General features: G+C 40.2%; 2 protein-coding genes across 2 annotated transcripts in view; one reads left to right on the top strand and one right to left on the bottom strand.

Annotated features, from left to right (window-relative positions):
* Positions 1-27540, top strand: part of POLE4 (DNA polymerase epsilon 4, accessory subunit) — a 200084-nt gene that overhangs the window by 98783 nt on the left and 73761 nt on the right. The gene's annotated exons all lie outside the window — the stretch shown is intronic.
* Positions 1072-27540, bottom strand: part of TACR1 (tachykinin receptor 1) — a 298687-nt gene continuing 272218 nt past the window's right edge. The window contains exons 3-5 of the mRNA XM_082428074.1: positions 13615-13765; positions 5836-6032; positions 1072-4297 (exon numbers count right to left, since the gene is read on the bottom strand). Of these exons, the coding sequence (XP_082284200.1) occupies positions 4006-4297; positions 5836-6032; positions 13615-13765 (640 nt within the window). The 3' untranslated portion in view covers positions 1072-4005. The remainder of the gene's footprint in view (positions 4298-5835; positions 6033-13614; positions 13766-27540) is intronic.

Genomic DNA, 27540 nt, shown 5'->3' with positions numbered 1-27540 from the left:
GGTGGGTTAGGGAGGATAGGAGGGAGACACAAGAGGGAAGAGATATGGGGATATATGTATATGTATAGCTGATTCACTTTGTTATAAAGCAGAAACTAACAAACACACAATTGTAAAGCAATTATACTCCAATAAAGATGTTAAAAAAAAAACTCCCTCTTTTATAGGCTTTACAATCTTTGTCATCGCAAGTTTGCTGACAGCTGCTCATCACTCTTTTGAGGATGCATGCCTGAGGGGTGAGGTGGTACAGGGTGGCCCCTACTTCCTGGGCTTCCGTTCAGGTTGCCCGGGCTCACAGAGATTAACCATTGAAGTTTCTAATACTGCCAAGGGTTTCCTGATGTGTGTTTTCAAACAGAGGGGGCTGGACCGAAGCTCTGGTGGCAGCTGTGGTAGTGATGGTACAGATCTCCCTTCAGGAGAGGCCCGACAGTGGGCGTGCCATCAGCTGCCTGCCTCCAGCTGCTGTGCCTTCAGGGACCACCACAGTGTTCAAGAGCAGACCACCCTCTCCCCGGAGAGCTCCCAGTCAGTGACCCAGCATGTTGAGGGTACCAAGCCTGGCCATTTCTGCCCGCTGGGGCTTTTCTCTGGGCACCCTTTGCACACTGGTGGGCCAGCTGAGACTTTCTCAGGGCTGCACCTCATATGGAAGCTCCTCCTGCCCAATCTTCCCCTCACTTTTTCACAGGTGTCAGATCTGCATAGTGGTCTCAAGGCCTCCCCTGCTTACCTTCCTCACCCCTTATCTTTCCCAAGTGTTCCCTCAATAAATCTCTTGCACTTCTGACTCTGTCTTGGTGTCTGCTTCTAGGAGGATCTGAACTGACACAGCTCTACTCATAGGTGACACTGTTGGTCACTTCACACAATCCCATATTACCTTCCCAGATCCCTACCTGGAAATAGTTCCCACATCTTGCCAACCCATTTTGTCATAGAGATAGGAGTTTTCTGGGTGTTGGGTTCCATTCTTTGGTCTATGCAATTTATTAAGATTCATAGTACCACCCCATTCAGCATCTTGTAGGGTGCTTAGTTTCCCTGGAGATGAGACAGAGGCATGAGACAGTTAAAAACATACTTTATTTCTGTATGGAGATTCTTTCCATGATCTCAGGTTGGAAAACATAGAAACTTCAAGAACTACTCCTCTCCACTTACATGATTCTTCCTGAAACCAGGTCAATAAGGTTAGCTCCCAAGTCCCCTTTTCCAAGGGTTCCACTCAGTCCTTCCAAGAGAAAGGACATTCCAGTATGTCTTAGCACTCCAGTGGGAGGTGAGGAAGACAAGGACCCCTATCCTTTAGTTCTTGCCATATAGTGTCCCTCCCCAACCCTCAATTGCTATGGTACTACTGTGAATCCATTATATACATCAGCTTCTCTCTGTGAAAGAATGAGGAGGAATCAGCACAATACAAATAGCTCATTGACAGCAACTGGATCCCACATTTTGGAAGTAACATAACAGTGATAGCCCCACGATGCCTTATATTCTATTACTACTGAACAGAATATCAAGGAAAAACACTTAGGAGATAAACACAGGATGACAGATTTCTATAAGAATGAGACCAATGCACAGTGCAGATCATGGTGTTTCTCACACATGGGAGGAGACAAATTCATAAGTTAAATGGAGGTTGCAGAGTGGGTCAGAGGAAGGCTTGCTGGGCTCTCTCAGAGGAAATGTCCTGCCATATTTGAAACTGTCTACTCCTATTATGTGCAGTGATGATGCTGTCCAAACGCATCCCTTCAGTTCCCCTGGATTGGCTGGTGCTCTCTTTGGAATTATCTCAGAGAGCTCTCATTGCAAAAGGCTATCTTGAGGTCTTTGGCCCGATTACCCATGTTGAGTGTGGGTCTTTTAGAATCCTGTGGAAAATCTGCTTCTCAACTGCCTCAATGCCTGCGGGGCAGCCTAGACCCACTAAAACTGGTGTGTTAACAATGGCCTGTCGGTAGGCTCCTCAAGAACAGAAGGAGCTGTGTGTCCCCAGCTCAGGGCCAAGTCCAGAGCAAGTGCTCAATAATCCTTGTTGAATTCAACTCTAACCTCTTCCATAGAGGGGATGTCCCCTACTCATTAACACTTTCTTCTTAGGTACTTCTCATAATCATGCCAGTTCTGTACATCCCTCTGAAGTGAATAATCCATACATGGCATGATTCTTTATCAGAAGTAAGACTAATGCTTTGGGCACTGACTTTTGTTGTCCCTAAATTATGTGTTCCATTCATATATTTGCACTGAGCTGGTTTTCTTAGTTTATTTAATCCTTCTCATGCTGCTTTGGAGGATATGACTGTCAGGTCTTTCTGGCATATACTGTTGCTATATAGCTTCTTCCTGGCCTGTCAATGTCCTGGTAGGGTTAGGGCCAGCACAGTTGGTAAAGGCTCTAAACCCTATGTGCAGCACGGTTCTCCCTCAACATGATGGATGCAGAATATGTGCATGCATTCTTTGAACCACGAAGAAGGCATTTATGGTATACATGAGGTTTCTGCTTTCAGCCACATCTGGACAAAGCACAGATCTGGGAGACTGAAAGAAACTGCACACTCACCTGCTGTAACCCCCAAACTGTGTCAGGGCACGAAGCTTTAAGTTCATGACTCTCTGTCAACTGACTCTTCTGTAGGGTTGATTGATCATCCCACCTTTTTTAGACAGGAGGCCAGCAAAGCTGGTGGCAGGAAGGGGAGATTCAGAGAGTCTAAAGGGAAGATGCAAGGTGGTCTCTTCCCACAAGTGTTGTTGCAGGGTGCAGCCTCCTCAGTCACTGGGCATCTGAGCTCATGCCTTATGCTAGTATAAAGCTAAAAATCTAGGTGAGTGCCCCGCCCTAAGATACCCAAAAGATCAGAGCAGGGAGCCTACATGTTTTTCTTCCCTGGTGGCATTCTCCAGCTGGGAGACTTAACCTGTTAAAGCCTGATAGAGAGATGTAGGATTTGACACGAAGTCCTCTGCTCCATCAAAGGCCAAAATCTTCAGGAGAAGCAAAGTGCTCACAGTTTTAGGATAAATCAGAGAAAGTCATATGTGGATACTGATACATGGTCTTAGCAATTGCTACATCTCTAGCAGCCAGGTGTTAATTTGCTGGACTTACTGCTTCTATTCTTCCTGAGACTACAAATTTTTGGTTGAACAAAAAAAAGACTGACACAATCATTGAACCAATGAATGTTAAAATTCAAAAGGACCCCTAGATGATGTAGTTCAGCTCATAGTTTTACAAATAAGGAAAGAGAGGATCAGATAGATTAAGTATTGCACAGTTCTCCTGAGTCTTGGTTCATAACAGACATTAGCTAGTATCAGTGGCCATATTCTATCTGCATTGATTGCTCAGGACAGTCACTGGGGACATAATGCAGATAAACTTGAGGCTCTCAATCCCATAATGCACTGAGATATTGAGATGCCAAAAAGGGGCAGAAGTATGCCTTCTTTTCATGGGTCCTTAGAAGAGAGTGTTACATCGTTCATTCAGATTTTATGTGGTTCCTCCTTTTGTTCACCTTATCAAGCAGAGGCTGATGGAGTATGAGCCACCAGCTAAAGGGAAATAACCTAAGCAAGACTGAGAACACCTTTATTGAAATAAGACAGCAGCTCTAGGCAAACAGATCAGTTGGACCTGTTGCTGCATTGCAGGAATTACCCTGAAATGAGTGCCAACATACAATTAAAGTTAATTCTAGAATCTTGGAATGGATTGTAGAGAAAATCGAGTCTAACCTTCCCATTGTACAGGCTCAGAGAAGTTCGATGATTTGTTTTGGGTCACACAGCATGTGGGTGGCAAAGACATAGAAGAATGCAGGTTTTTGACTCCAGAATGGAATGTTTTTCCTAAACTATTCTGACCCTTTCACAAGCCCCAAGACTGTTTCTTATGGTCTCTATATTGAGGATTTATCCATGCATGAAATGAAGCAAGACAAAGACAAAGGTGACTGTGCCTACTGAAGGCCCTGTAGTCTAGGAGAGCATGTTGGAGTAGAAGCTGAAGTTCTCCATCATGGTCTTAGAGTCGCTGCGAGAGGAGTCATTGGAGGTCTTGTCCAGGGATGAAGGCATGGCCTTAGGGCCTTCCTCCAGGTCTTCCTCATGGGTCCCCACCACTGTGGAGACAGTGGTCTCCAGGCGGCTGACTTTATACACACTGCCCTGCGTCTGGAGGTACCTAGTGGATTTCATTTCGAGCCCCTCATAGTCACCAGCACTGATGAAAGGGCAGCACCGAAAGGCATGCTTGAAGCCCAGACGAAACCTGAAGAGAGAGTGGAAGGAGAGGTAATCCTTGAGTATGACCTGCTTTCAGAGGGTGTTCCCACCATTGCGGTAGCTCTTTAATATGTGGACAAACCCAAATGAGACACTGTGTTATTATTTTTTAAAATTAATTGACAGCTGAAGATGCTAAGGGCAAAAAGATTCAAAGGTTAGTGATCAAGGTCAAATCCAGGACTAGAACCCAAGTTCATGTCAAATGCATGTCTGTACTTAGGGTGGCTGTTGAAATATGCTGCCTCCACTGGTTCAGGGTCAGCTAATTTTGGGTCAGTTCAACATCAGTAAAGACATTCACCAAGTGTTTACTGTATGCACAATACTGTGTCAAGACTCAGTCCTTTCCTTCAAGTAGCCCACTGATTTTCTGCCAATCATATCCCTTCAGAATTAGCTTTTGGGAGATTAAACTTAGAAATGTTTACGTATGTTGTGAGGCTCCTAGAAGAAAGATAAATCCATGAGTTAGACAAACAAGACCATTTGGACAAGTCCCATGGAATACCTGTCCCCAAATTCATAGCACCTGAGTGTCTCATTCAGAGAAGGCACGTTATAAGCTGATAACTGTTGGCTATAAATGTGACACGCCTTTTTTCCCTCCCCCTCCTTCTCCTGCCTCCTTTTTCACAGAGGCTGAGGTGGTGCTCCAAATGAGTGAGCTGCCACCATGGCATACCAGCTCCCTCTTGGGGACTCTGCACATAGTGGTGAATTCCCTATTGCTGAATACCATTCTAGATGGCTCTACCTTCTCTTACTTGTCTGAGGTTGGCTTCCACTTCAGGGAAGGCTCTTCTGGCCCCTGTGGCCAAGTAAAGGCAGAATCAGGTCTTTGAGGCTCTGATTTCTTTTTGCTTACCCTGTCCTGCTGGAAGTGCTGGAAGAAACTGGACAAAGCTGCCCAGATTTTATGATGGGATGGGAAGAAGAAAATTAGAGACCAGAGAAGGGAAAAGATGCCATGTGGTGGATAATTATTCTAGTGGCATCAATTTCTCTCTTTCTCTCTTGTTCTCTCTCAGTCTCTCTCTCACTATCACTCTCTGACTCTCTCTCTCTCTGATTCTCTTTCTCTCTGTCTGCATGGACAGCCCTCTGTGCATGGAATCCATAGAGCAGATTGAGCAATTCATGAGCTTGATCCAGCTTGCAACCTGCTTTATATGTATTAATCACAGAGGGTTTTTTATCTGTCCCTGCATCCCACCCTCTACTACTGACTTAGTAACGAGTGTTTAAAAGTTAGAAGATTTCACATAAAAACATGGATTTCTGGTTCATCTTGGAAAAGAAAAAAAAAGTCTCCTCAGAGCTCATATTCCTGCATGGTGACAAGAAGACCATTTGTCTGTGTAGTCCCCAAGTAGCCAACCTAAATGAGGAAAGCCAGCTGTGAAACAAGAGGGAGTGGTAAAGATTACAGAGAACTAATCATCACATGGTTCAGTCAGCGGATTGAACAGTGTGATGATTAGTTTCTTGTCCTGGAGAGAGTATGGGGGATGGGGTTCTTACCTGTCATTGAGGCAGCAGTAGATGATGGGGTTGTACATTGTAGAGCTCATGGCCAGCCACATGATGGCCAGGTAAACCTGCTGAATAAACTTCTCCAGGTAGAGATCAGGGTTGATGTAAGGCAGGAGGAAGAAGATGTGGAAAGGCAGCCAGCAGATGGCAAAGGTGCATACAACAACAATCATCATCTTAACCACCTGGCAAGAGGGTGAGACAGGTGAGACCACCAGCGCATCCTCCCTTTCTCATGGTTATTTTCTGTCTTATCCTGCCCCCTGACTGTGCACAGTGTGATATGGGGTGTAAAGTAATTATAATAACACCTTTCAAGGTAGAGGAAGGACCATTTATATGTGGTACCAAAGGACTTTGGTTATGTCAGTGATTCTCAGAGGGTGGCCCCAGGACCAGCAACATAACCATAACAGAACTTGTCAGAAATGCAAATCCTTGGACCCCATTCCAGACTAATTGAATCAGAAACTTTGAGTGTGGGACCCAGAATTCAGACTTTGACAAGCCCTTCTGATTATTCTGATGTGCACTCATGTTTGAGAACTACTGTGTTATACCATACTTCTGGGCAATGACTGGAGAAGCCAAGGGAGACCAGATTAATGAGCAAAGGGGTATGGGTGTTCAGGAGAAAAAGACCCAGGAATGAGGAGGAAGCAGCAGAGGGAAAGGGGCCATGAACCAGAGCAGGCTTCTAGGTTTGAAGACTCGGGGGAGGGAAAGAGAAGGGGTGGGATTTGGACAGCTGCAGCAAGGGAGTGTCAGATGTTTAAAGGGGATATTCATAAAATGGTTTTATGAATACTGGGTGATATAACCCATTCCTTTTTTTTTTAATCAGTCATCAATTTTATACACATCAGTGTATACATGTCAATCCCAATCGCCCAATTCAGCACACCACCATCCCTACCCCACCACCATTTTCCCCCCTTGGTGTCCATATGTTTGTTCTCTACATCTGTGTCTCAACTTCTGCCCTGCAAACCAGTTCATCTGTACCATTTTTCTAGGTTCCACATACATGCGTTAATATACGATATTTGTTTTTCTCTTTCTGACTTACTTCACTCTCTATGACAGTCTCTAGATCCATCCACATCTCAACAAATGACTCAATTTCATTCCTTTTTATGGCTGAGTAATATTCCATTGTATATATGTACCACAACTTCTTTATCCATTCGTCTGTAGATGGGCATTTAGGTTGCTTCCATGACCTGGCTATTGTAAATAGTGCTGCAATGAACATTGGGGTGCATGTGTCTTTTTGAATTACGGTTTTCTCTGGGTATATGCCCAGTAGTGGGATTGCTTAACCCATTCCTTTTTATTCCCAAGAAACCTTCAGAGAAAAAATGACCGAGGAGAGGTGTGGCCAAGATAGTGGAGTAGGAAGACACTGAGCTCACCTCCTCCCATGGGCACACCAACTAGTTACAGAACAACTATCAATGAGAACGACCTGAAGACTAGCAGAAAAGATTTTCTTGAACTAAAGATATAAATAAGGAATCACAATGAGATGGATGGGAGGGGCAGAGATGCAGTATAGTCAAGACCCATACCCCTGGGGAGGTCACCCACAAATGCAAGGATGATCACAATTTCAGAGGTCCTCCCCAAGAAGCAAGAGGTCTGAGCCCCACATCAGGTTCCCCAGCTAGGGGGTCCTGCACCAGGAAGACAAACCCTCAGAATCTCTTGTTTTGAAGGCCAGCAGGGCTTGCACACAGGAGGGCTAGAGAGCTGTAGGAAACAGAGATTCTTCTCTTAAAGAGTGCACAAAAAATCTCACATGCTCTGAGTCCCAGCACAGAGGCAGTGATTTGAGAGGAGCCTGAGCCAGACCCACTTGCTGACCTTGAAGAGTCTCCTGGAGAGGAAGGAAGCAATTGGGACCATCCTTGGGGATAAAAACACCAGTGGCAGCCATTTTGGGGAGCTCATTCTACCATGAGGACACTGGTTTTGGCAAATGCCATTTTGGAGTTCTTCTTCTAGCCTATTAGCTCTGGGAGGTTACCCACCCACCAGTGGGCTGGTACCAGCCCCAGGGCCCTCATAGACCCACAGCCAGCTGCCCCAGGACCTGGCCCTGTACACCAGTGGGCCAGCAGTCACAAGGCAGGGTCGGCAGTGAACTGGGCTGGGGGCCAAACTCACCTACCAGCATGCCCACAGTAGTCAGTCCCACCACAACAGAAGGGCCCACACAGCACACATAGGGGGCACCCCTAGAGCATATAGCTCTGTTGATCAGAGGAGAGTGTGCTGCTGGGCCCCACAGGACAGCTCCAACACAAGACCACTTCTCCAAGATCAGAACATGTAAGCAACTTACCTAATGCATAGAAATAAGCACAGAGAAATAAATACACACAATTTTTGGAGACAGAGGAATATGTTCTCAACAAAGGCACAAGACAAAACCTCAGAAAAAGAACTAAATGAGGTGGAGATAAGCAATCTACTTGAAAAAGATTTCAAAGTAATGATAATAAATATGCTCAATGAACTTGAGAGAAGATGGATAAACACAATGAGAATTTAAATAAAATTAGAAAATATAAGGAACCAAACAGAGCTGAAGAATACAATAACTGAAATAAAAAATTCACTAGAAGGAATCAACAGTGGATTAGGTGATACAGAGGAGTGGATCAGCAAACTGGAAGACACCCAAGCTGAACAAAAAATTAAAAAAGAAAATAATTAACAAAAAATGAGTGCAGTTTAAGAGACTTCTGGGACAACCAAAGTGTACAAATATTTGCATCATAGGGGTCCAAGAAGGATAAGAGAGAGAGAAAGCATCAAAGAACTTATTTGAAGGAATAATAGCTGAAAAGTTCCCCAATCTGGGAAAGGAAACAGACATCCATGTCCAAGAAGCACAAAGAGTCCCAAACAAGATGAACCCAAAGCAGTCCACACCAATACACATTATATTAAAGATAAAGAGAGAATATTAAGAGCAGCAAGAGGAAGCAAATAGTGACATACATGGAACTCCCATAAGATTGTCAGCTGACTTTTCAGTAGAAATTTTGCAGGCCAGAAGGGAGTGGCACCATATATTCAAAGTGATGAAAGGATAAAACATGCAACCAAGAATACTCTATCTGGCAAGGCTATCATTCAGATTTGAAGGAGAGATAAAAATTTTAAGACAAGCAACAGCTAAAAGAATTCAGCACCATTTAACTGGCTTAACGAGAAATGTTAAAGGGACTTCTCTAAGGGGAAAAGAAAAGACAACAACCAGAAATATGAAAATTATGAGAGGAAAAATCTCATTGGTTAAAGCAAACATACAATAAAGATAGTAGATCAACCACTTATAAAGCTAGTAGGAAGATTAAAGACAAAAGTAGTAAAATCATCTATATCCACAATAAGTAGTTAAGGGTTACACAAAACAAAAAGATGTAAAATATGATGTCAAAAACATTAAATGTGGGGGGGGGGAAATAAAAATGAAGGGTGGTTAGAATGTGTTCAGACTTAAGTGGTCACCAACTTAAAAATAATCACATGTGGGACTTCCCTGTGGTGCAGTGGTTAAGAATCTGCCTGCCAATGTGGGGGACACAGGTTCGAGCCCTGGTCTGGGAAGATCCCACATGCCACAGAGCCCATGCGCCACAACTACTGAGCCTGCACTCTAGAGCCTGTGAGCCACAACTACTGAGTTTGCATGCCACAACTACTGAAGCCTGTGCACCTAGAGCCCATGCTCCACAACAAGAGAAGCCACCACAGTGAGAAGCCCTCACACCACAGCAAAGAGTAGCCCCCACAACCCGCAACTAGAGAAAGTCTGCATGCAGCAACAAAGACCCAATGCAGCCATAAAAAAAAAAATCACATGTGTATGTATATATAGTTTGCTATATATAAACCTCATGGTAACCACAAACCAGAAAAATCTCTAATAGATACACATGAAAAAAGAGAAAGGAATCCAAACATAACATTAAAGGCAGACATTAAACCACAGGGGAAGAGAGCAAAAAAGAGAGAAGAATAAAGAACTATAAAAACAACCAGAAAACAATTAACAAAATGGCAATAAGTACATTACAAACCAATATAACTGATGAACATGGATGCAAAAATCCTCAACAAAATATTAGCAAACAGAATTCAACAATACATTAAAAGGATCATACACCATGATTGAGTGGAATTTATGCCTGGGATGCAAGGATGTTTCAACATCAGCAAATTAGTTAATGTGTTACATCACACTAACAAACTGAAGAAGAAAAATCATATGATCATTTTCATAGATGCAGAAAAAACTTTTGACAAAATTCAGTATTTTTTTATGATAAAAACTCTCAACAAAGTGGGTATAGAGGGAACATACCTCAACATATAAAGACCATATGTGACAAACCCATAGCTAACATCATACTCAGTGGTGAAAAGGTGAAAGCATTTCCCCTAAGATCAGAAACAAGAAAAGGTTGCCCACTCTCACCGCTTTTATTCAATATAGTATTGGGAGTTCTAGTCAAAGCAATCAGACAAGAAAAAGAAATAACAGATATCCAAATTAGAAAGGAAGACGTCAAACTGTCACTGTTTGCAGATGACAGGATACTATACATTGAATATCCTAAAGAAGCCACCAAAAAACCATTAGAACTAATAAACAAATTCAATAAAGTTTCAGGATATAAAACTAATATACAGAAATCTGTTGCATTTCTATATACTAACAATGAAATATCAGAAGGAGAAATTAAGAAAACAGTCCCATTTACAATTGCATCAAAAAGAATAAAATACCTAAGAATAAACCTAACCAAGGAGGTAGACAACTTGTACTTGGAAAACTATAAGACAATGATAAAATAAATTGAAGGGGACACAAGCAAAAACCAAGATATAGCATGCTCACAGATTGGAAGAATTAATAATGTTAAGATTACCATACTACCAAAGGCAACCTACAGATTCAATGCAATCTATCAAAATACCAAAGGCAATTTCACAGAACTACAACAAATAATTCTAAAACTTACACAGAAACACAAAAGACCCCAAATAACCATGACAATCTTGAGAAAGAAGAACAAAGCTGGAGGCATTATGCTCTTGATTTCAAAAACATACTAAAAGCTACAGTAATCAAAACAGTATGGTAGTGGCACAAACCAGACACAGAGCTCAAAAGAACAGAATAGAGATCCCAGAAATAAACCCACACCCATATGGTCAATTAATCTATGACAAAGGAGGCAAGAATTACAGTGGGGAAAATAAAGCCTCTTCAACAAACCATGTTGGGAAAAGTTGACTGCTATATGCAAAAAAATAAAACTGGATTACATTCTCACATCATATATAAAGATAAATTCAAACTGGAATAAAAACTTAAATGGAAGACCTGAAACCACAAAACTTCTAGAAGAAAACATAGGAAGCACCCTTTTTGACACTGGTCTTAGCATTTTTTTTTAATTTGTCTCCTCAGGCAAGGGAAACAAGAGCAAAAATTAACAAATAGGACTACATCAAAGTGAAAAGATTTTGCACAGTGAAGGAAACTATAAACAAAACAAAAAGGCAGCTTACTGAATATTTGCAAATAATATATCTGATAGGGGATTAATATCTAAAATATACAAAGAACTCATATAACTCAACATCAAAAAAACCAAACAACTGCATTAAAAAATGGCAGGGACCTGAAGAGATGTTTTTCCAAATACGACATGCAGATGGCCAAAAGGCACATGTAAAGATGCCCAACATCACTCATCAAACCAAAACCGCAATGAGATATCACTTCACATGTGTCAGAATGGCTATATCACAAAGACAGCAGATAACAAGCATTGGCAAGGATGTGGAGAAAAATGAACCTTTGTAAACTGTTGGTGGAAATGTAAATTGGTGCAGCCACTCTGGAAAACAGTGTGGAGATTCCTCAACAAATTGAAAATAGAACTACCATATGATCCAGCAACTACACTTCTGGGTATTTATCCAAAGGAAACAAAAACACTTTGAAAAGATACATGCTCCCTGATGTTTATAGGAGCATTATTTACAATAGCCAAGATATGGTAGCAACCTAAGTGTCCATTGATAGAGGAATGGATATAAAAATATATTTTATATATATATATATACACACACACATACACACACACATACAATGGAATATTACCCAGACACTAAAAAATGAAATCTTGTCATTTGGGACAACATGGATGAATATAGAGGGTATTATCCTAAGAGAAAGTCAAATATCACATGATCTCACTTATATGTAGAATCTAAAAAACAAAACAAAGAAACAAACAAAACAAAAGCAGACTCATAAAGATGTAGAGAATAAAAGGGTGGTTGCCAGAAAGAAGGGGGATGGGCAGGTGGGTGGAATGGGTGAAGGGGATTAAGGGGTACAAACCTTAAATAAGTCATGGGGATGTAATAAGCAGCATAAGGAATATGGTCAGTAATATTTTAATAACTTTGTATGGGGACAGATGGTTACTAGAATTATTGTGGTGCTAGTGGATGCAAATGTCAAATCATTATGTAATACACCTGAAATTAACATACTATTGTAAGTCAACTGTATTTCAGTAAAAAAGAAAAGCTATCTAGCATCCACACAATGAAATACTATGCAAAGAAGTACCAAAAGAGAAAAAAAAAGAATGAGAAATCTCTTTCTATATTGATTTTTGAAGATTTTGTGGATATTGTTAAATTTAAAAATGAGGGGAAGAACAGCGTGTATTTACTATTTGTGTAAGAAAGAAAAGAATATATATTTATTTGGCTTATAAATGCATTACAATATCTGAAAGGATTAACAACAACTGTGGTTATCATAGTGTGTGTGTATGTGTTTGTGTGTGTGTGTGTGTGTGTGTGTGTGTGTGTGTGCGCATACATTTGGGAACTGTGTAGATGGAGGACCTAGAAAGGAGGAAGCCCTTTCATGGTAAGACTCAATACATTTTTTGACTTTTAATTTTCAAATAATTTAAGACTCCCAAGAAGTTGTAAAAATAGGTCAGAGAGTTTCCAGGTACCCATCACACAGCTTCTCCCAATGATATCATCTTACATAACTATGCCACATGATCAAAATCAGGAAACTGATGATAGTGCAGTACTATTAACAGACTGCATTTGGATTTTGCCACTTTTTACATGCATTTTTTTTGTGTATAGTTCTATGAAATTTTATCATATGCAGAGATAAGTGAAAAATCCACAGCAATCAGGATACATAGCTGCTCCATCATCACAAAGAAACTCACTCATGCTATCCCTTTGTAGGCAGACTCTTCCCCCAGTACTAGTCCTGGCAACTCCTAGTCTGTTCTCCATCACCATAATTTTGTTTCTTTTAGTATTTTTTGATGTTTGAACCAAGTATATGTACTATTTTGTCAAATTTTAATAATAAAAGAGAACTGAATAACTCTTCATGCTTTTGTAGTTAAATATGTGTGTTTGTGTTTTAATGACTCGACAGTTTTCAATTAGCCTTAAGGCGAGAGTGAGGTGGCTTATGCCTGTAGAGGCAGGCCTAGGTTATGAAAACACTGAAGAAAGATCCCATCCCTCCCCTCCCCTCCCCTTTCCTCCACTCCCTTCTATTGTTCCCAGGACCCAGGGATGTTTTGTGCCTGCTGCCTCTGGGTCTCCTGAGGCTCTGGGGCTCATAAGCTTGCTGGTCTGTCACCTATGCCAGGGTGGGTTAAGTGCTGCCTGTCCTTTGCTCACCTTGCGCTTGGCAGAGACTTGCTCGTAGTAACGGTCAGAGGAGTCCCCAGGGATCTCGCTGGCCCACAGTGTGATGCCCACTGCAGTGTACGCATAACCTATCACCAGCAGGGGGAGGAAGTAGATCAACACAGTCACACAGATGTGGTACCTGCAACAAGGTGGATGGGAGGGGTCAGTTCAAGAAATAATAGTGTTGGTCAAGCCTTGACAGTTACATTTCTCAGCATATGCCATTAATAAGCTTTGATGATAAGGCTAGCCACCTGCATTGGATGGATGGGTGATAATGGATAAAGTAGAGAAAGCAAATCTCTTCAACTTATGTTTTTCTTGTGGACTTTTTCTGTAATGGAGATTCCTATTCAGAATGAAAAGAGAAGAAAAAACACTGATCAGAGGGAACTGAATCTGTTGTATACCTACGGCAATTTTAGTTGATGTTAAGTTCAATATTGCTTACCTCTCCCTCCAAAAGGAAAATGCAATCTTAGGCTGCATTAATGGAAGTATATTCTCTAGAATAAAGGTGGTGATTTTACTGCTCAATACATACTTGTCAGATTTAAACTTAGGGTCAGTTTTGGTGCAGAGACATAGACCAACTAGTACATTCAGATGAGAACCATCGTCATGGTTAATGAGACAGTCTATCCTAAATAACAAATGGCTTCACGGATATAAGTATAATTATCTTGGAGAGAGATAAGACTTATCCTAGAATTAGGATCAGTAGGTGAGAGCCACAAAGTTTAAGCTACTTCTAGGCCTGGTCCTTAAATATATATCTCCAGATGGAAGCTGTCTGGGTCTCTGAGTTACCACTTGGAGGACAGATACCAAATGATTTGAGTCTGATTGGAATATGAGAAAGAAACAAACCTTTGCAGTGTTAAACCACAGATTTTGAGGTTTCTTACAACAGCACAACTTATCCTATTCTGTTTAAGATGAAGCTCATTGTAAGTTGGACATTTTAATAAGTTATTTGAATTTTGAGAAAGAATATTTTTTCTCAGATGGTCCTTGGCATGTCTGGCTAGTTATAGGCCTTTCCCCCTGATGTGAGTTTAATGCAAAGCCTCAGCACTCCTGATAATAATAATAATGAGAAGAGCTAATATTTTGAGGGGTTTACTCTAGGTCACTGTGTTCATAATAACATTAATGATAGTATTAATAGCTGAACTGGAAGTTAGATTTTATTGGGTGAATAGCACAGTGCCATGCACTTTACTGGCATTATCTTCTTTAATCCTCAAAACAAATGATTAGGTAGATACTATCATAATCCCATTTTGTAGATAAGGAAACCAAAGTTTAGAATTTAATTAACTTTCCTAAATTCACAGCTGGTAAAATGAGGAGCTGAGATTAGAACACAGGACTGTGACCACAGAATCAGCTTCTTGCCAATGGAGAAAAGTCAGCCACTGATATATATTTTTTATTTTTTAAATTTAATTTAATTTATTTTTTTATACAGCAGGTTCTTATTAGTTATCTATGTTATACATATTAGTGTATTAGTGTATAACATTGGGATGTCAATCCCAATCTTATAGTGTATAACATTGGGATGTCAATCCCAATCCCAATCTCCCAATTCATCCAACCACCACCACCACCACCACCACTTTCCCCCCTTGGTGTCCATATGTTTGTTCTCTACACTGTGTCTCTATTTCTGCCCTGCAAACTGGTTCATCTGTACCATTTTTCTGGGCTCCACATATATAAGTTAATATATGATATTTGTTTTTCTCTTTCTGACTTACTTCACTCTGTATGACAGTCTCTAGATCCATCCACATCTCTACAAATGACTCAATTTCATTCCTTTTAATGGCTGAGTAATATTCCATTGTATATATGTACCACAACTTCTTTATCCATTCATCTGTCAATGGGCATTTAGGTTGCTTCCATGACCTGGCTACTGTAAATAGTGCTGCAATGAACATCAGGGTGCATGTGTCTTTTTGAATTATGGTTTTCTCTAGGTATATGCCTAGTAGTGGGATTGCTGGGTCACATGGTAATTTTATTTTTATTTTTTAAAGGAACCTCCATACTGTTCTCCATAGTGGCTGTATCAATTTATATTCCCACCAACAGTGAAAGAGGGTTCCCTTTTCTCCACACCCTCTTCAGCATTTGTTGTTTGTAGATTTTCGGATGATGCCCATTCTAACTGGTGTGAGGTGATACCTCATTGTGGTTTTGATTTGCATTTCTCTAATAATTAGTGATGCTGAGCATCTTTTCATGTGCTTCTTGGCCATCTGTATGTCTTCTGTGGAGAAATGTCTATTTAGGTCTTCTGCCCATTTTTTGATTGGGTTATTTGTTTTTTTTTAATATTGAGCTGCATGAGCTGTTTATATATTTGGAGATTAATCCTTTGTACATTGATTCATTTGCAAATATTTTCTCCCATTCTGAGGGTTGTCTTTTCATCTTGTTTGTAGTTTCCTTGGCTGTGCAAAAGCTTTTAAGTTTCATTAGGTCCCATTTGTTTTTTTTTGTTTTTATTTCCATTACTCTAGAAGGTGGATCAAAAAAGATCTTGCTGTGAGTTATGTCAAAGAGTGTTCTGCCTATGTTTTCCTCTAAGATTTTTATAGTGTCTGGTCTTACATTTAGGTCTCTAATCAATTTTGAGTTTATTTTTCTGTATGGTGTTAGGGAGGGTTCTATTTTCATTCTTTTACATGTAGCTGTCCAGTTTTCCCAGCACCACTTATTGAAGAGACTATCTTTTCTCCATTGTATATCCTTGCCTCCTTGGTCATAGATTAGTTTACCATATGTGTGTGGGTTTATCTCTGGTCTTTCTATCCTGTTATATTGATCTATATTTCTGTTTTTTTGCCAGTACCATATTTTCTTGATTACTGTAGCTTTGTAGTATAGTCTGAAGTCAGGGAGTCTGACTCCTCCAGCTCTGTTTTTTTTTTCCCTCAAGACTGCTTTGGCTATTCAGGGTCTTTGTGTCTCCATACAAATATTAAGATTTTTTTGTTCTAGTTCTGTAAAAAAAATGCCACTGGTAATTCGATAGGGATTGCATTGAATCTGTAGATTGCTTTGGGCCGTATAGTCATTTTCACAATTTTGATTCTTCCAATCCAAGAACATGGTATATCTCTCCATCTGTTTGTGTCATCTTTGATTTCTTTCATCAGTGTCTTATAGTTTTCTGAGTACAGGTCTTTTACCTCCTTAGGTAGGTTTATTCCTAGGTATTTTATTCTTTTTGTTGCAATGGTGAATGGGATTATTTCCTTAATTTCTCTTTCTGATCTTTCATTATTAGTGTATAGGAATGCAAGAGATTTCTGTGCATTAATTTTGTATCCTGCAACTTTACCAAATTCATTGATTAGCTCTAGTCACCCAGTGATATTTTCTTCCACTATTTATGCTTATATTCTGCAATATTTTTTTCCAAAAAGGAAAACCCACTTACTCCCTCAATTTCTCCTTTATCAATAGTTTGTTTTCATGCACTTCTTTGCAAAGCCCCCAGCTTTACCACTTATTCTGCCTGCTCTGAATGCTAACATTTGCAACTTGAAGAAACTTGAAGAGTTCTTAAAGTAACAAGCCACAGATTCAGCAAAGCAGGGTGTTTAGTGCAAGCTGTTATGTACAGACAGGTTGTTCCGTGCAGACAGGCTGTTCCAGTCTTACTGGACTTTCAATGTTCACTTTGTCTCCTCTGGAAGACTTCTTGGGAGCCTCAGTTCTCTAGTCACCACAGCAGTGACTGCATACTGGTTTCCTACCTGATCTCAGTCCCTCTTCCTGTTTGCTGTATAGATACTGCTTGAAATCAAAATGTTTGGAGACTATGGTGTCAGGGAGATCCTGGGAACCTGCAGGTTGCACCTACTTCTTCTATCTGTAAGAACAGCCCTCCCTTTTGAAGACCAATACTTACTTGGTGATAAAAACATGTTAACTGAGCTTTGTGGGGTCTTTGCCTCAGAGCACTGAGCATCTTTGTGGAGTCAGGGATGTGATGGGAGAATACTGCAGTCAAGTCACAGATGCTCCTTACCTTGGACCAGTGGTTCTCAAACTTAAACCAGCCTCAGAATCACCTAGAGGGCTTGTACAAATATGGAGGGCTGGGCCCCACCCAGTTTCCAACTTAGCATGTCTGAGGTAAGTCTGAGAATCTGCATTTATAACAAGTTCCCAGGTGATGCTGCTGCTAGTTCTGGTTCAGACTTTGAGAAACACTTAGACCAGTGGTTCTCAAGCTCAGAATCACATGAGAAAAATCGGGGGAGATTTTTAAATGATCAGTGTCCAGAGATACTCATGTAATTGGTCATGAGTGTGGGAGCAGGAAACCAGTTTAGAAAATTCCCCAAGCCATTCTGGAATATGGCTAACATTGAGAATCACCTTTTCAGATCCAAGGCCTACAAGTCTCTTGGAACTACTATATTGTTGTTTGAGATTTAATGACATCACTAAAGTATGTATTAATGATATTTTCTAGTTTCTGTATCTGATGCTTTGACATCTTGGGTCTTGCTGATGATCTAGGAGGGACTGCCTGTCCAGAGCTAGCTAACTCCTAGAGATAACTACTGCTAGTGTGACTTCATATGCAAACTAAACAACCCAAGGCCCCTACCTGCCGTCTATCTGCTTTTTGGGGGCTTTTACACTGCAGGATACTATCCTCCTGCCCTAATCACCCCAGGGCCACCTCAGACATCTATGGGCAGCCCCTACACTGGAGCCCACTGAAATGATTCAAACAAGAAAATGCCAGGCCTGTTTACCCTGCCTCACTGGCTGCTTCCCTCAAAAACATAGTAAAAGACTTTCCTACAGTTTCTCCATGCTCTCTGCCTGTGACCCTCTGTGGGGTGGTGTGCGCCTTCCTCTTGGGAACTATGAGTAATAAACTATCTTTTCAATGGAAATCATGTCCTGATCTGTTGGCCTCACTATACCTGAATAAAAAAATGAAATCTATACTTTAAAACAAAGTGCTCCAGGGAGATCAGCTCAGTGCTTTGTGACTACCTAGAGGGGTGGGATAGGGAGGGTGGGAGGGAGATGCAAGAGGGAGGAGATATGGGGATATATGTATATGTATAGCTGATTCACTATGTTATAAAGCAGAAACTAACACACCATTGTAAAGCAATTATACTCCAATAAAGATGTTAAAAACAACAACAACAACAAAAAAAAACCCCACAAAGTACTCTTTAGAAATTCACAGATCAGACCATTAGGAAAATGCTAAGCTAAATCAGTAAACATAAATTATCAGCCTCTTTTTTTTTTTTTAAGAAGGAAAAGTTATTTTGTTATTCATTTGTGAGAAACAAAAAGTATGGACTTAATTTCAACTAAAATGAGTTATAGACAGGTCCATGCTCTAACAGGGATAATTAAGAATGACAGGAATATGTCCCAGCAATTCCACTTCTAGATACATACCCAGAATTGAATGCAGGGACTCAAACAAATACTTGTACACCAATGTTCATAGCAGCATTATTCACAATAACCAAAGGGTGGAAACAACCCAAATGCCCCTCATTAGATGAATGGATAATCAAAATGTGGTATATACATAAAATAGAATATTACTTAGCCTTAAAAAAGAATGAAGTTCTGAGGGGAGAGAGGAGAAGATGGCGGAAGAGTAAGACGTAGAGATCACCTTCCTCCCCACAGATATATCAGAAATACATCTACACGTGGAACTGCTCCTGTAGAACACCTACTGAACACTGGCAGAAGACCTCAGACCTCCCAAAAGGCAAGAAACTCCCGATGTACCTGGGTAGGGCAAAAGAAAAAAGAAAAAACAGAGACAAAAGAATAGGGATGGGACCTGCACCTCTGGGAGGGAGCTGTGAAGGAGGAAAGGTTTCCACACACTAGGAAGCCCCTTTGCGGGCGGAGACTGCAGGTGGCGGAGCGGGGAAGCTTCAGAGCCATGGAGGAGAGCGCAGCAACAGGGGTGCGGAGGGCAAAGTGGAGAGACTCCCGCACAGAGGAGTGGTGCCGACCTGCAGTCACCAGCCTGAGAGGCTTGTCTGCTCCCCCACCAGGAAGGGCGGGGGCTGGGAGCTGAGGCTTGGGCTTTGGTCGGATCCCACGGAGAGGACTGGGGTTGGTGGTGTGAACACAGCCTGAAGGGGTTACTGCACCACAGCTAGCTGAGAGAGAATCCGGGAAAAGTTCTGGACCTGCAGAAGAGGCAAGAGACTTTTTCTTGCCGCTTTGTTTCCTGGTGCACGAGGAGAGGGGATTAAGAGTGCTGCTTAAAGGAGCTCCAGAGATGGGCCTGAGACGCGGCTATCAGCGTGGACCCCAGAGATGAGCATGAGATGCTAAGGCTGCTGCTGCTGCCACCAAGAAGCCTGGGTGCAAGCACAGGTCGCTATCCACACCGACCCTCCAGGGAGCCTGTGCAGCTGGCCAATGCCAGGGTCCCGTGGTCCAGGGACAACTTCCCCTGGAGAACACATGGCACGCCTCAGGCTGGTGCAATGTTACGCCTGCCACTGCCGCCACAGGCCCTCCCCGCATTCCATACCACTCGCACCCCCGGCCTGAGTGAGCCAGAGCCCCCGAATGAGCTGCTCCTTTAACCCCGTCCTGTCTGAGCGGAAGAACAGACGCCCTCAGGCGACCTACACGCAGAGCCAGGGCCAAATCCAAAGCTGAACCTCGGGAGCTGTGCAAACAAAGAAGAGAAAGGAAATTTCTCCCAGCAGCCTCAGAAGCAGCGGATCAAAGCTCCACAATCAACTTGATGTACTTGCGTCTGTGGAAAACCTGAATAGACAATGAATTATCCCAAATTGAGGAAGTGGACTTTGGGAGCAAGATATATTATTTTTTCCCCTTTTCCTCTTTTTGTGCGTGTGTATGTGTATGCTTCTGTGTGAGATTTTGTCTGTAGAGCTTTGCTTTCACCATTTGTCCTAGGGTTCTGTCTGTCCATTTGTTTGTTTTTTTTTACTTAAAAATAATTTTTTTCTTAATAATTATTTTTTATCTTTTATTTTAAAAACTTTATTTTATTTTATCTTTGTTTTACTTTATCCTCTTTCTTTCTTTCTTTCTTTCTATTTTTCTCCCTTTTATTTTGAGCCGTGTGGATGAAAGGCTCTTGGTGCTCCAGCCAGGCAACAGGGCTGTGCCTCTGAGGTGGGAGAGCCAACTTCAGGACACTGGTCCACAAGAGACCTCCAAGCTCCACGAAATACCAAACAGCGAAAATCTCCCAGAGATCTCCATCTCAACACCAAGACCCAGCTTCACTCAACGACCAGCAAACTATAGTGCTGGACACCCTATGCCAAACAACTAGCAAGACAGGAACACAGCCCCATCCATTAGCAGAGAGGCTGCCTAAAATCATAATAAGACGACAGACACCCCAAAACACACCACCAGACGTGGACCTGCCCACCAGAAAGACAAGATCCAGGCTCATCCACCAGAACACAGGCACTAGTCCCCTCCACAAGGAAGCCTACACAACTCAATGAACCAAACTTGGCCACTGGGTGCAGACACCAAAAACAACGGGAACTACGAACCTGCAGCCTGTGAAAAAGTGACCCCAAACACAGTAAGATAAGCAAAATAAGAAGACAGAAAAACACACAGCAGATGAAGGAGCAAGGTAAAAACACACCAGACCTAACAAATGAAGATGAAATAGGCAGTCTACCTGAAAAAGAATTCAGAATAATGATAGTAAACATGATCCAAAATCTTGGAAATAGAATAGACAAAATGCAAGAAACATTTAACAAGGACATAGAAGAACGGAAGAGGAAACAAGCAATGATGAACAACACAATAAATGAAATTTAAAATACTCTAGATGGGATCAATAGCAGAATAACTGAGGCAGAAGAACGGATAAGTGACCTGGAAGATAAAATAGTGGAAATAACTACTGCAGAACAGAATAAAGAAAAAAGAATGAAAAGAACTGAGGACAGTCTCAGAGACCTCTGGGACAACATTAAATGCACCAACATTTGACTGATAGGGGTCCCAGAAGAAGAAGAGAAAAAGAAAGGGACTGAGAAAATATTTGAAGAGATTATAGTTGAAAATTTCCCTAATATGGGAAAGGAAATAGTTAAAAGTCATTTCTATGACACAGAGAGTCCCATACAGGATAAATCCTAGGAGAAACATGCCAAGACACATATTAATCAAACTATCAAAAATTAAATATAAAGAAAACATATTAAAAGCAGAAAGGGAAAAACAACAAATAACACACAAGGGAATTGCCATAAGGTTAACAGCTGATCTTTCATCAGAAACCCTGCAAGCCAGAAGGGAGTGGCAGGACATATTTAAAGTGATGAAGGAGAAAAACCTACAACCAAGATTACTCTACCCAGCAAGGATCTCATTCAGATTTGATGGAGAAATTAAAACCTTTACAGACAAGCAAAAGCTGAGAGAGTTCAGCATCACCAAGCCAGCTTTACAACAAATGCTAAAGGAACTTCTCTAGGAAAGAAACACATGAGAAGGGAAACACCTACAATAACAAACCCAAAACATTTAAGAAAATGGGAATAGGAACATACATATTGATAATTACCTTAAATGTAAATGGATTAAATGCTCCCACCAAAAGGTACAGACTGGCTGAATGGATACAAAAACAAGACCCATACATATGCTGTCTACAAGAGACCCACTTCAGAACTAGGAACACATACAGACTGAAAGTGAGGGGATGGAAAAAGATATTCCATGCAAATGGAAATGAAAAGAAAGCTGAAGTAGCAATTCTCGTATCAGACAAAATAAACTTTAAAATAAAGACTATTATAAGAGACAAATAAGGACACTACATAATGATCAAGGGATCGATCCAAGGAGAAGATATAACAATTGAAAATATTTATGCACCCAACGTAGGAGCACCTCAATACATAAGGCAAATACTAACAGCCATAAAGGGGAAATTGACAGTAACACAATCATAGTAGGGGACTTTAACACCCCACTTTCACCAATGGACACATCATCCAAAATGAAAATAAATAAGGAAACACAAGCTTTAAATGATACATTAAACAAGATGGACTTAATTGATATTGATAGGACATTCCACCCAAAAACAACAGAATACACAATTTTCTCAAGTGCTCATGGAACCTTCTCCAGGATAGATCATATCTTGGGTCACAAATCAAGCCTTGGTAAATTTAAGAAAGCTGAAATCTTATCAAGTACCTTTTCCAACCACAACACTATGAGACTAGATATCAATTACAGGAAAGGATCTGTAAAAAATACAAACACATGGAGACTACTCAATACACTACTTAATAACGAAGTGATCACTGAAGAAATCAAAAAATACCTAGAAACAAATGGCAATGGGGACACGACGACCCAAAACCTATGGGATGCAGCAAAAGCAGTTCTAAGAGGGAAGTCTATAGCAATACAATCCTACCTTAAGAAACAGGAAACATCTCAAATAAACAACCTAACCTTGCACCTAAAGCAATTAGAGAAAGAAGAACAAAAAAACCCCAAAGCTAGCAGAAGGAAAGAAATCATAAAGATCAGATGAGAAATAAATGAAAAAGAAATGAAGGAAATGATAGCAAAGATCAATAAAACTAAAAGAACGTTCTTTGAGAAGATAAACAAAATTGATAAACCATTAGCCAGACTCATCAAGAAAAAAAGGGAGAAGCCTCAAATCAATAGAATTATAAATGAAAAAGGAGAATTAACAACGGACACTGCAGAAATACAAATGATCGTGAGAGATTATTACAAGCAACTCTATGCAAATAAAATGGACAACATGGAAGAAATGGACAAATTCTTGGAAATGCACAGCCTTCTGAGACTGAACCTGGAAGAAATAGAAAATATGAACAGACCAATCACAAGCACTGAAATTGAAACTGTGATTAAAAATCTTCCAACAAACAAAAGCCCAGGACCAGATGGCTTCAAAAGCGAATTCTATCAAATATTTAGAGAAGAGCTAACACCTATCCTTCTCAAACTCTTCCAAAATATAGCAGAGGGAGGAACACTCCCCAACTCATTCTACGAGGCCACCAGCATCCTGATACCAAAACCAGACAAAGATGTCACAAAGAAAGAAAACTACAGGCCAATATCACTGATGAACATAGATGCAAAAATCCTCAACAAAGTACTAGCAAACAGAATCCAACAACACATTAAAAGAATCATACACCATGATCAAGTGGGGTTTATTCCAGGAATGCAAGGATTCTTCAATATATGCAAATCAATCAACGTGATACACCATATTAACAAATTGAAAGAGAAAAACCATATGATCATCTCAATAGATGCAGAAAAAGCTTTTGACAAAATTCAACATCCGTTTATGATAAAAACCCTCCAGAAAGTAGGCATAGAGGGAACTTTTGTCAACATAATAAAGGCCATATATGACAAACCCACAGCCAATATTGTTCTCAATGGTGAAAAACTGAAACCATTTTCACTAAGATCAGGAACAAGACAAGGTTGCCCACTCTAACCACTATTATTCAACATAGTTTTGGAAGTGTTAGCCACAGCAATCAGAGAAGAACAAGAAATAAAAGGAATCCAAATCGGAAAAGAAAAGTAAAGCTGTCAGTTTGCAGATGACATGATACTATACATAGAGAATCCTAAAGATGCTACCAGAAAACTACTAGAGCTAATCAATGAATTTGGTAAAGTAGCAGGATACAAAATTAATGCACAGAAATCTCTTGCATTCCTCTCCACTAATGATGAAAAATCTGAAAGTGAAATTAAGAAAACACTCCCATTTACCATTGCAACAAAAAGAATAAAATATCTAGGAATAAACCTACCTAAGGAGACAAAAGACCTGTATGCAGAAAATTATAAGACACTGAAGAAAGAAATTAAAGATGATACAAATAGATGGAGAGATATACCATGTTCTTGGGTTGGAAGAATCAACATGGTGAAAATGACTCTACTACCCAAAGCAATCTACAGATTCAATGCAATCCCTATCAAACTACCACTGGCATTTTTCACAGAACTAGAACAAAAAATTTCACAATTTGTATGGAAACAAAAAAGACCCCGAATAGCCAAAGCAATCTTGAGAACAACAAATGGAGCTGGAGGAATCAGGCTCCTTGACTTCAGACTATACTACAAAGCTACAGTAATCAAGACAATATGGTACTGGCACAAAAACAGAAATATAGATCAATGGAACAGGATACAAAGCCCAGAGATAAACCCACGCACATATGGTCAGCTTATCTTTGATAAAAGAGGCAAGCATATACAGTGGAGAAAAGACAGCCTCTTCAATAAGTGGTGCTGGGAAAACTGGACAGGTACATGTAAAAGTATGTAAATAGAACACTCCCTAACACCATACACAAAAATGAACTCAAAATGGATTAAAGACGTAAATGTAAGGCCAGACACTATCAAACTCTTAGAGGAAAACATAGGCAGAAACTCTATGACATAAATCACAGCAAGATCTTTTTTGACCCATGTCCTACAGAAATGGAAATAAAAACAAAAATAAACAAATGGGACCTAATGAAACTTAAAAGCATTTGCACAGCAAAAGAAACCATAAACAAGACGAAAAGACAACCCTCAGAATGGGAGAAAATATTTGCCAATGAAGCAACTGAGAAAGGATTAATCTCCAAGATTTACAAGCAGCTTATGCAGCTCAATAACAAAAAAACAAACAACCCAATCCAAAAATGGGCAGAAGACCTAAACAGACATTTCTCCAAAGAAGATATACAGATTGTCAACAAACACATGAAAGAATGCTCAACATCATTAATCATTAGAGAAATGCAAATCAAAACTACAATGAGATATTATCTCACACCGGTCAGAATGGCCATCATCAAAAAATCTAGAAACAATAAATGCTGGAGAGGGTGTGGAGAAAAGGGAACCCTCTTTCACTGTTGGTGGGAATGTAAATTGATACAGCCACTCTGGAGAACAGTATGGAGGTTACTTAAAAAACTAAAAATAGAACTACCATATGGCCCAGCAATCCCACTACTGGGCATATACCCTGAGAAAACCATAATTCAAAAAGAGTCATGTACCAAAATGTTCATTGCAGCTCTATTTACAATAGCCAGGACATGGAAGCAACCTATGTGTCCATCATCGGATGAATGGATAAAGAAGATGTGGCACATATATACAATGGAATATTACTCAGCCATAAAAAGAAATGAAATTGAGTTATTTGTAGTGAGGTCGATGGAGTTAGAGTCTGTCATACAGAGTGAAGTAAGTCAGAAAGAGAAAAACAAATACCTTATGCTAACACATATATACGGAATGTAAGGGGGAAAAAAAAAAAGGTCATGAAGAACCTAGTGGCAAGACGGGAATAAAGACACAGACCTAGTAGGGAATGGACTTGAGGGTATGGGGAGGGGGCAGGGTAAGCTGTGACAAAGTGAGAGAGTGGCATGGACATATATACACTACCAAACATAAAATAGGTAGCTAGTGGGAAGCAACCGCATAGCACAGGGAGATCAGCTCGGTGCTGTGTGACCACCTAGAGGGGTGGGATAGGGAGGGTGGGAGGGAGGGAGATGCAAGAGTGAAGAGATATGGGAACATATGTATATGTATAACTGATTCACTTTGTTATAACGCAGAAACTAACACAGCATTTTAAAGCAATTATAATTCAATAAAGATGTTAAAAAAAAAAGAATGAAGTTCTGATACATGCTACATTGGATTTAACTTGCAAACATTATGCTAAGTGAATAAACCAGACACAAAATGACAAATATTGTATGACTCCACTTACATGAAATATTTAGAACAGGAAAATTCATAGAGACAGAAAATAGAACAGTGGTTACTAGGAGCTGGGATATGGGGTTGAGAGTTACTGTTTAATAGGTACAGAATCTGGGATGATAAAAAAGTTCTTGAAATGGATAGTGGTGTCAGTTGCATAACATTGTGAATGTAAAATGATAAATTTTACATTATGAATATTTTATCACATATGCAAATGTCATACACACACATATATATTATATAATATAATAAAAAACCATAAGAACATTTAATCTGACCTGGCGTCCAGGGTCTCCAGATTTTCAGCCTTCTATTCCCCTCAGATACTCCTCAACAACCTCCAAAATAATAAAAATCCTCCACTGTGATCAAAGGGTAAGTAAATCTTGCTCATATAAACCCCTTTCACATGGAAGTTGCAAGTGCTCAATCCTATGTACAAGTTATCAAAAATTCTAAATGAATGTAGGTCAAATGAATGAAAATTAATCACTAGAAAATATGAAAATAAATATATTTCTTCCATCTTGACACATTCTTGGAGAAGTTTTACCTATTCTTGCAGTTAATTGGAGATAAATATGCATTTTAATATTTTGCCAGAATAATTATTTTAGAGAACTGGTCAATAGGACCTAGTATAATCTTATTTTGTATAGCTTCATGGGTTTTTTTGGCTCTCGAATCTGATAGCTCTCAGAATTAATATCTGCCTTGGGAGAAGAGATCAGGGATCAGGGATCAGGGATATGCCAAATCTGAGCCAGGGAAAGAATCAGGAGTGACTGCAATAGACTGTGACTGAAAGGACAGCTTGGTTCCCACATGATGTGATAGATGAGACACGTGCATTGATTTTTTTGTGTTTTTATTAAGTCTTTTTAAAAACTGAGGCATAGTTGATTTATAAAATTATATGTTTCAGTGCAACATAGTGATTCACAATTTTAGAGGTTATACTCCATTTATAGTTATTATAAAATATTGACTATACCCCCTATTATGTACAATATATCCTTGTAGCTTATTTATTTTATACATAGTAGTTTGTAC

This window comes from Balaenoptera physalus, assembly GCF_965194825.1.
Source record: "Balaenoptera physalus genome assembly, chromosome: 15".
Classification (NCBI taxonomy): domain Eukaryota; kingdom Metazoa; phylum Chordata; class Mammalia; order Artiodactyla; family Balaenopteridae; genus Balaenoptera; species Balaenoptera physalus.
Note: the sequence above shows the minus strand (reverse complement) of the source record. Positions and strands in the feature narration are given on the sequence as shown.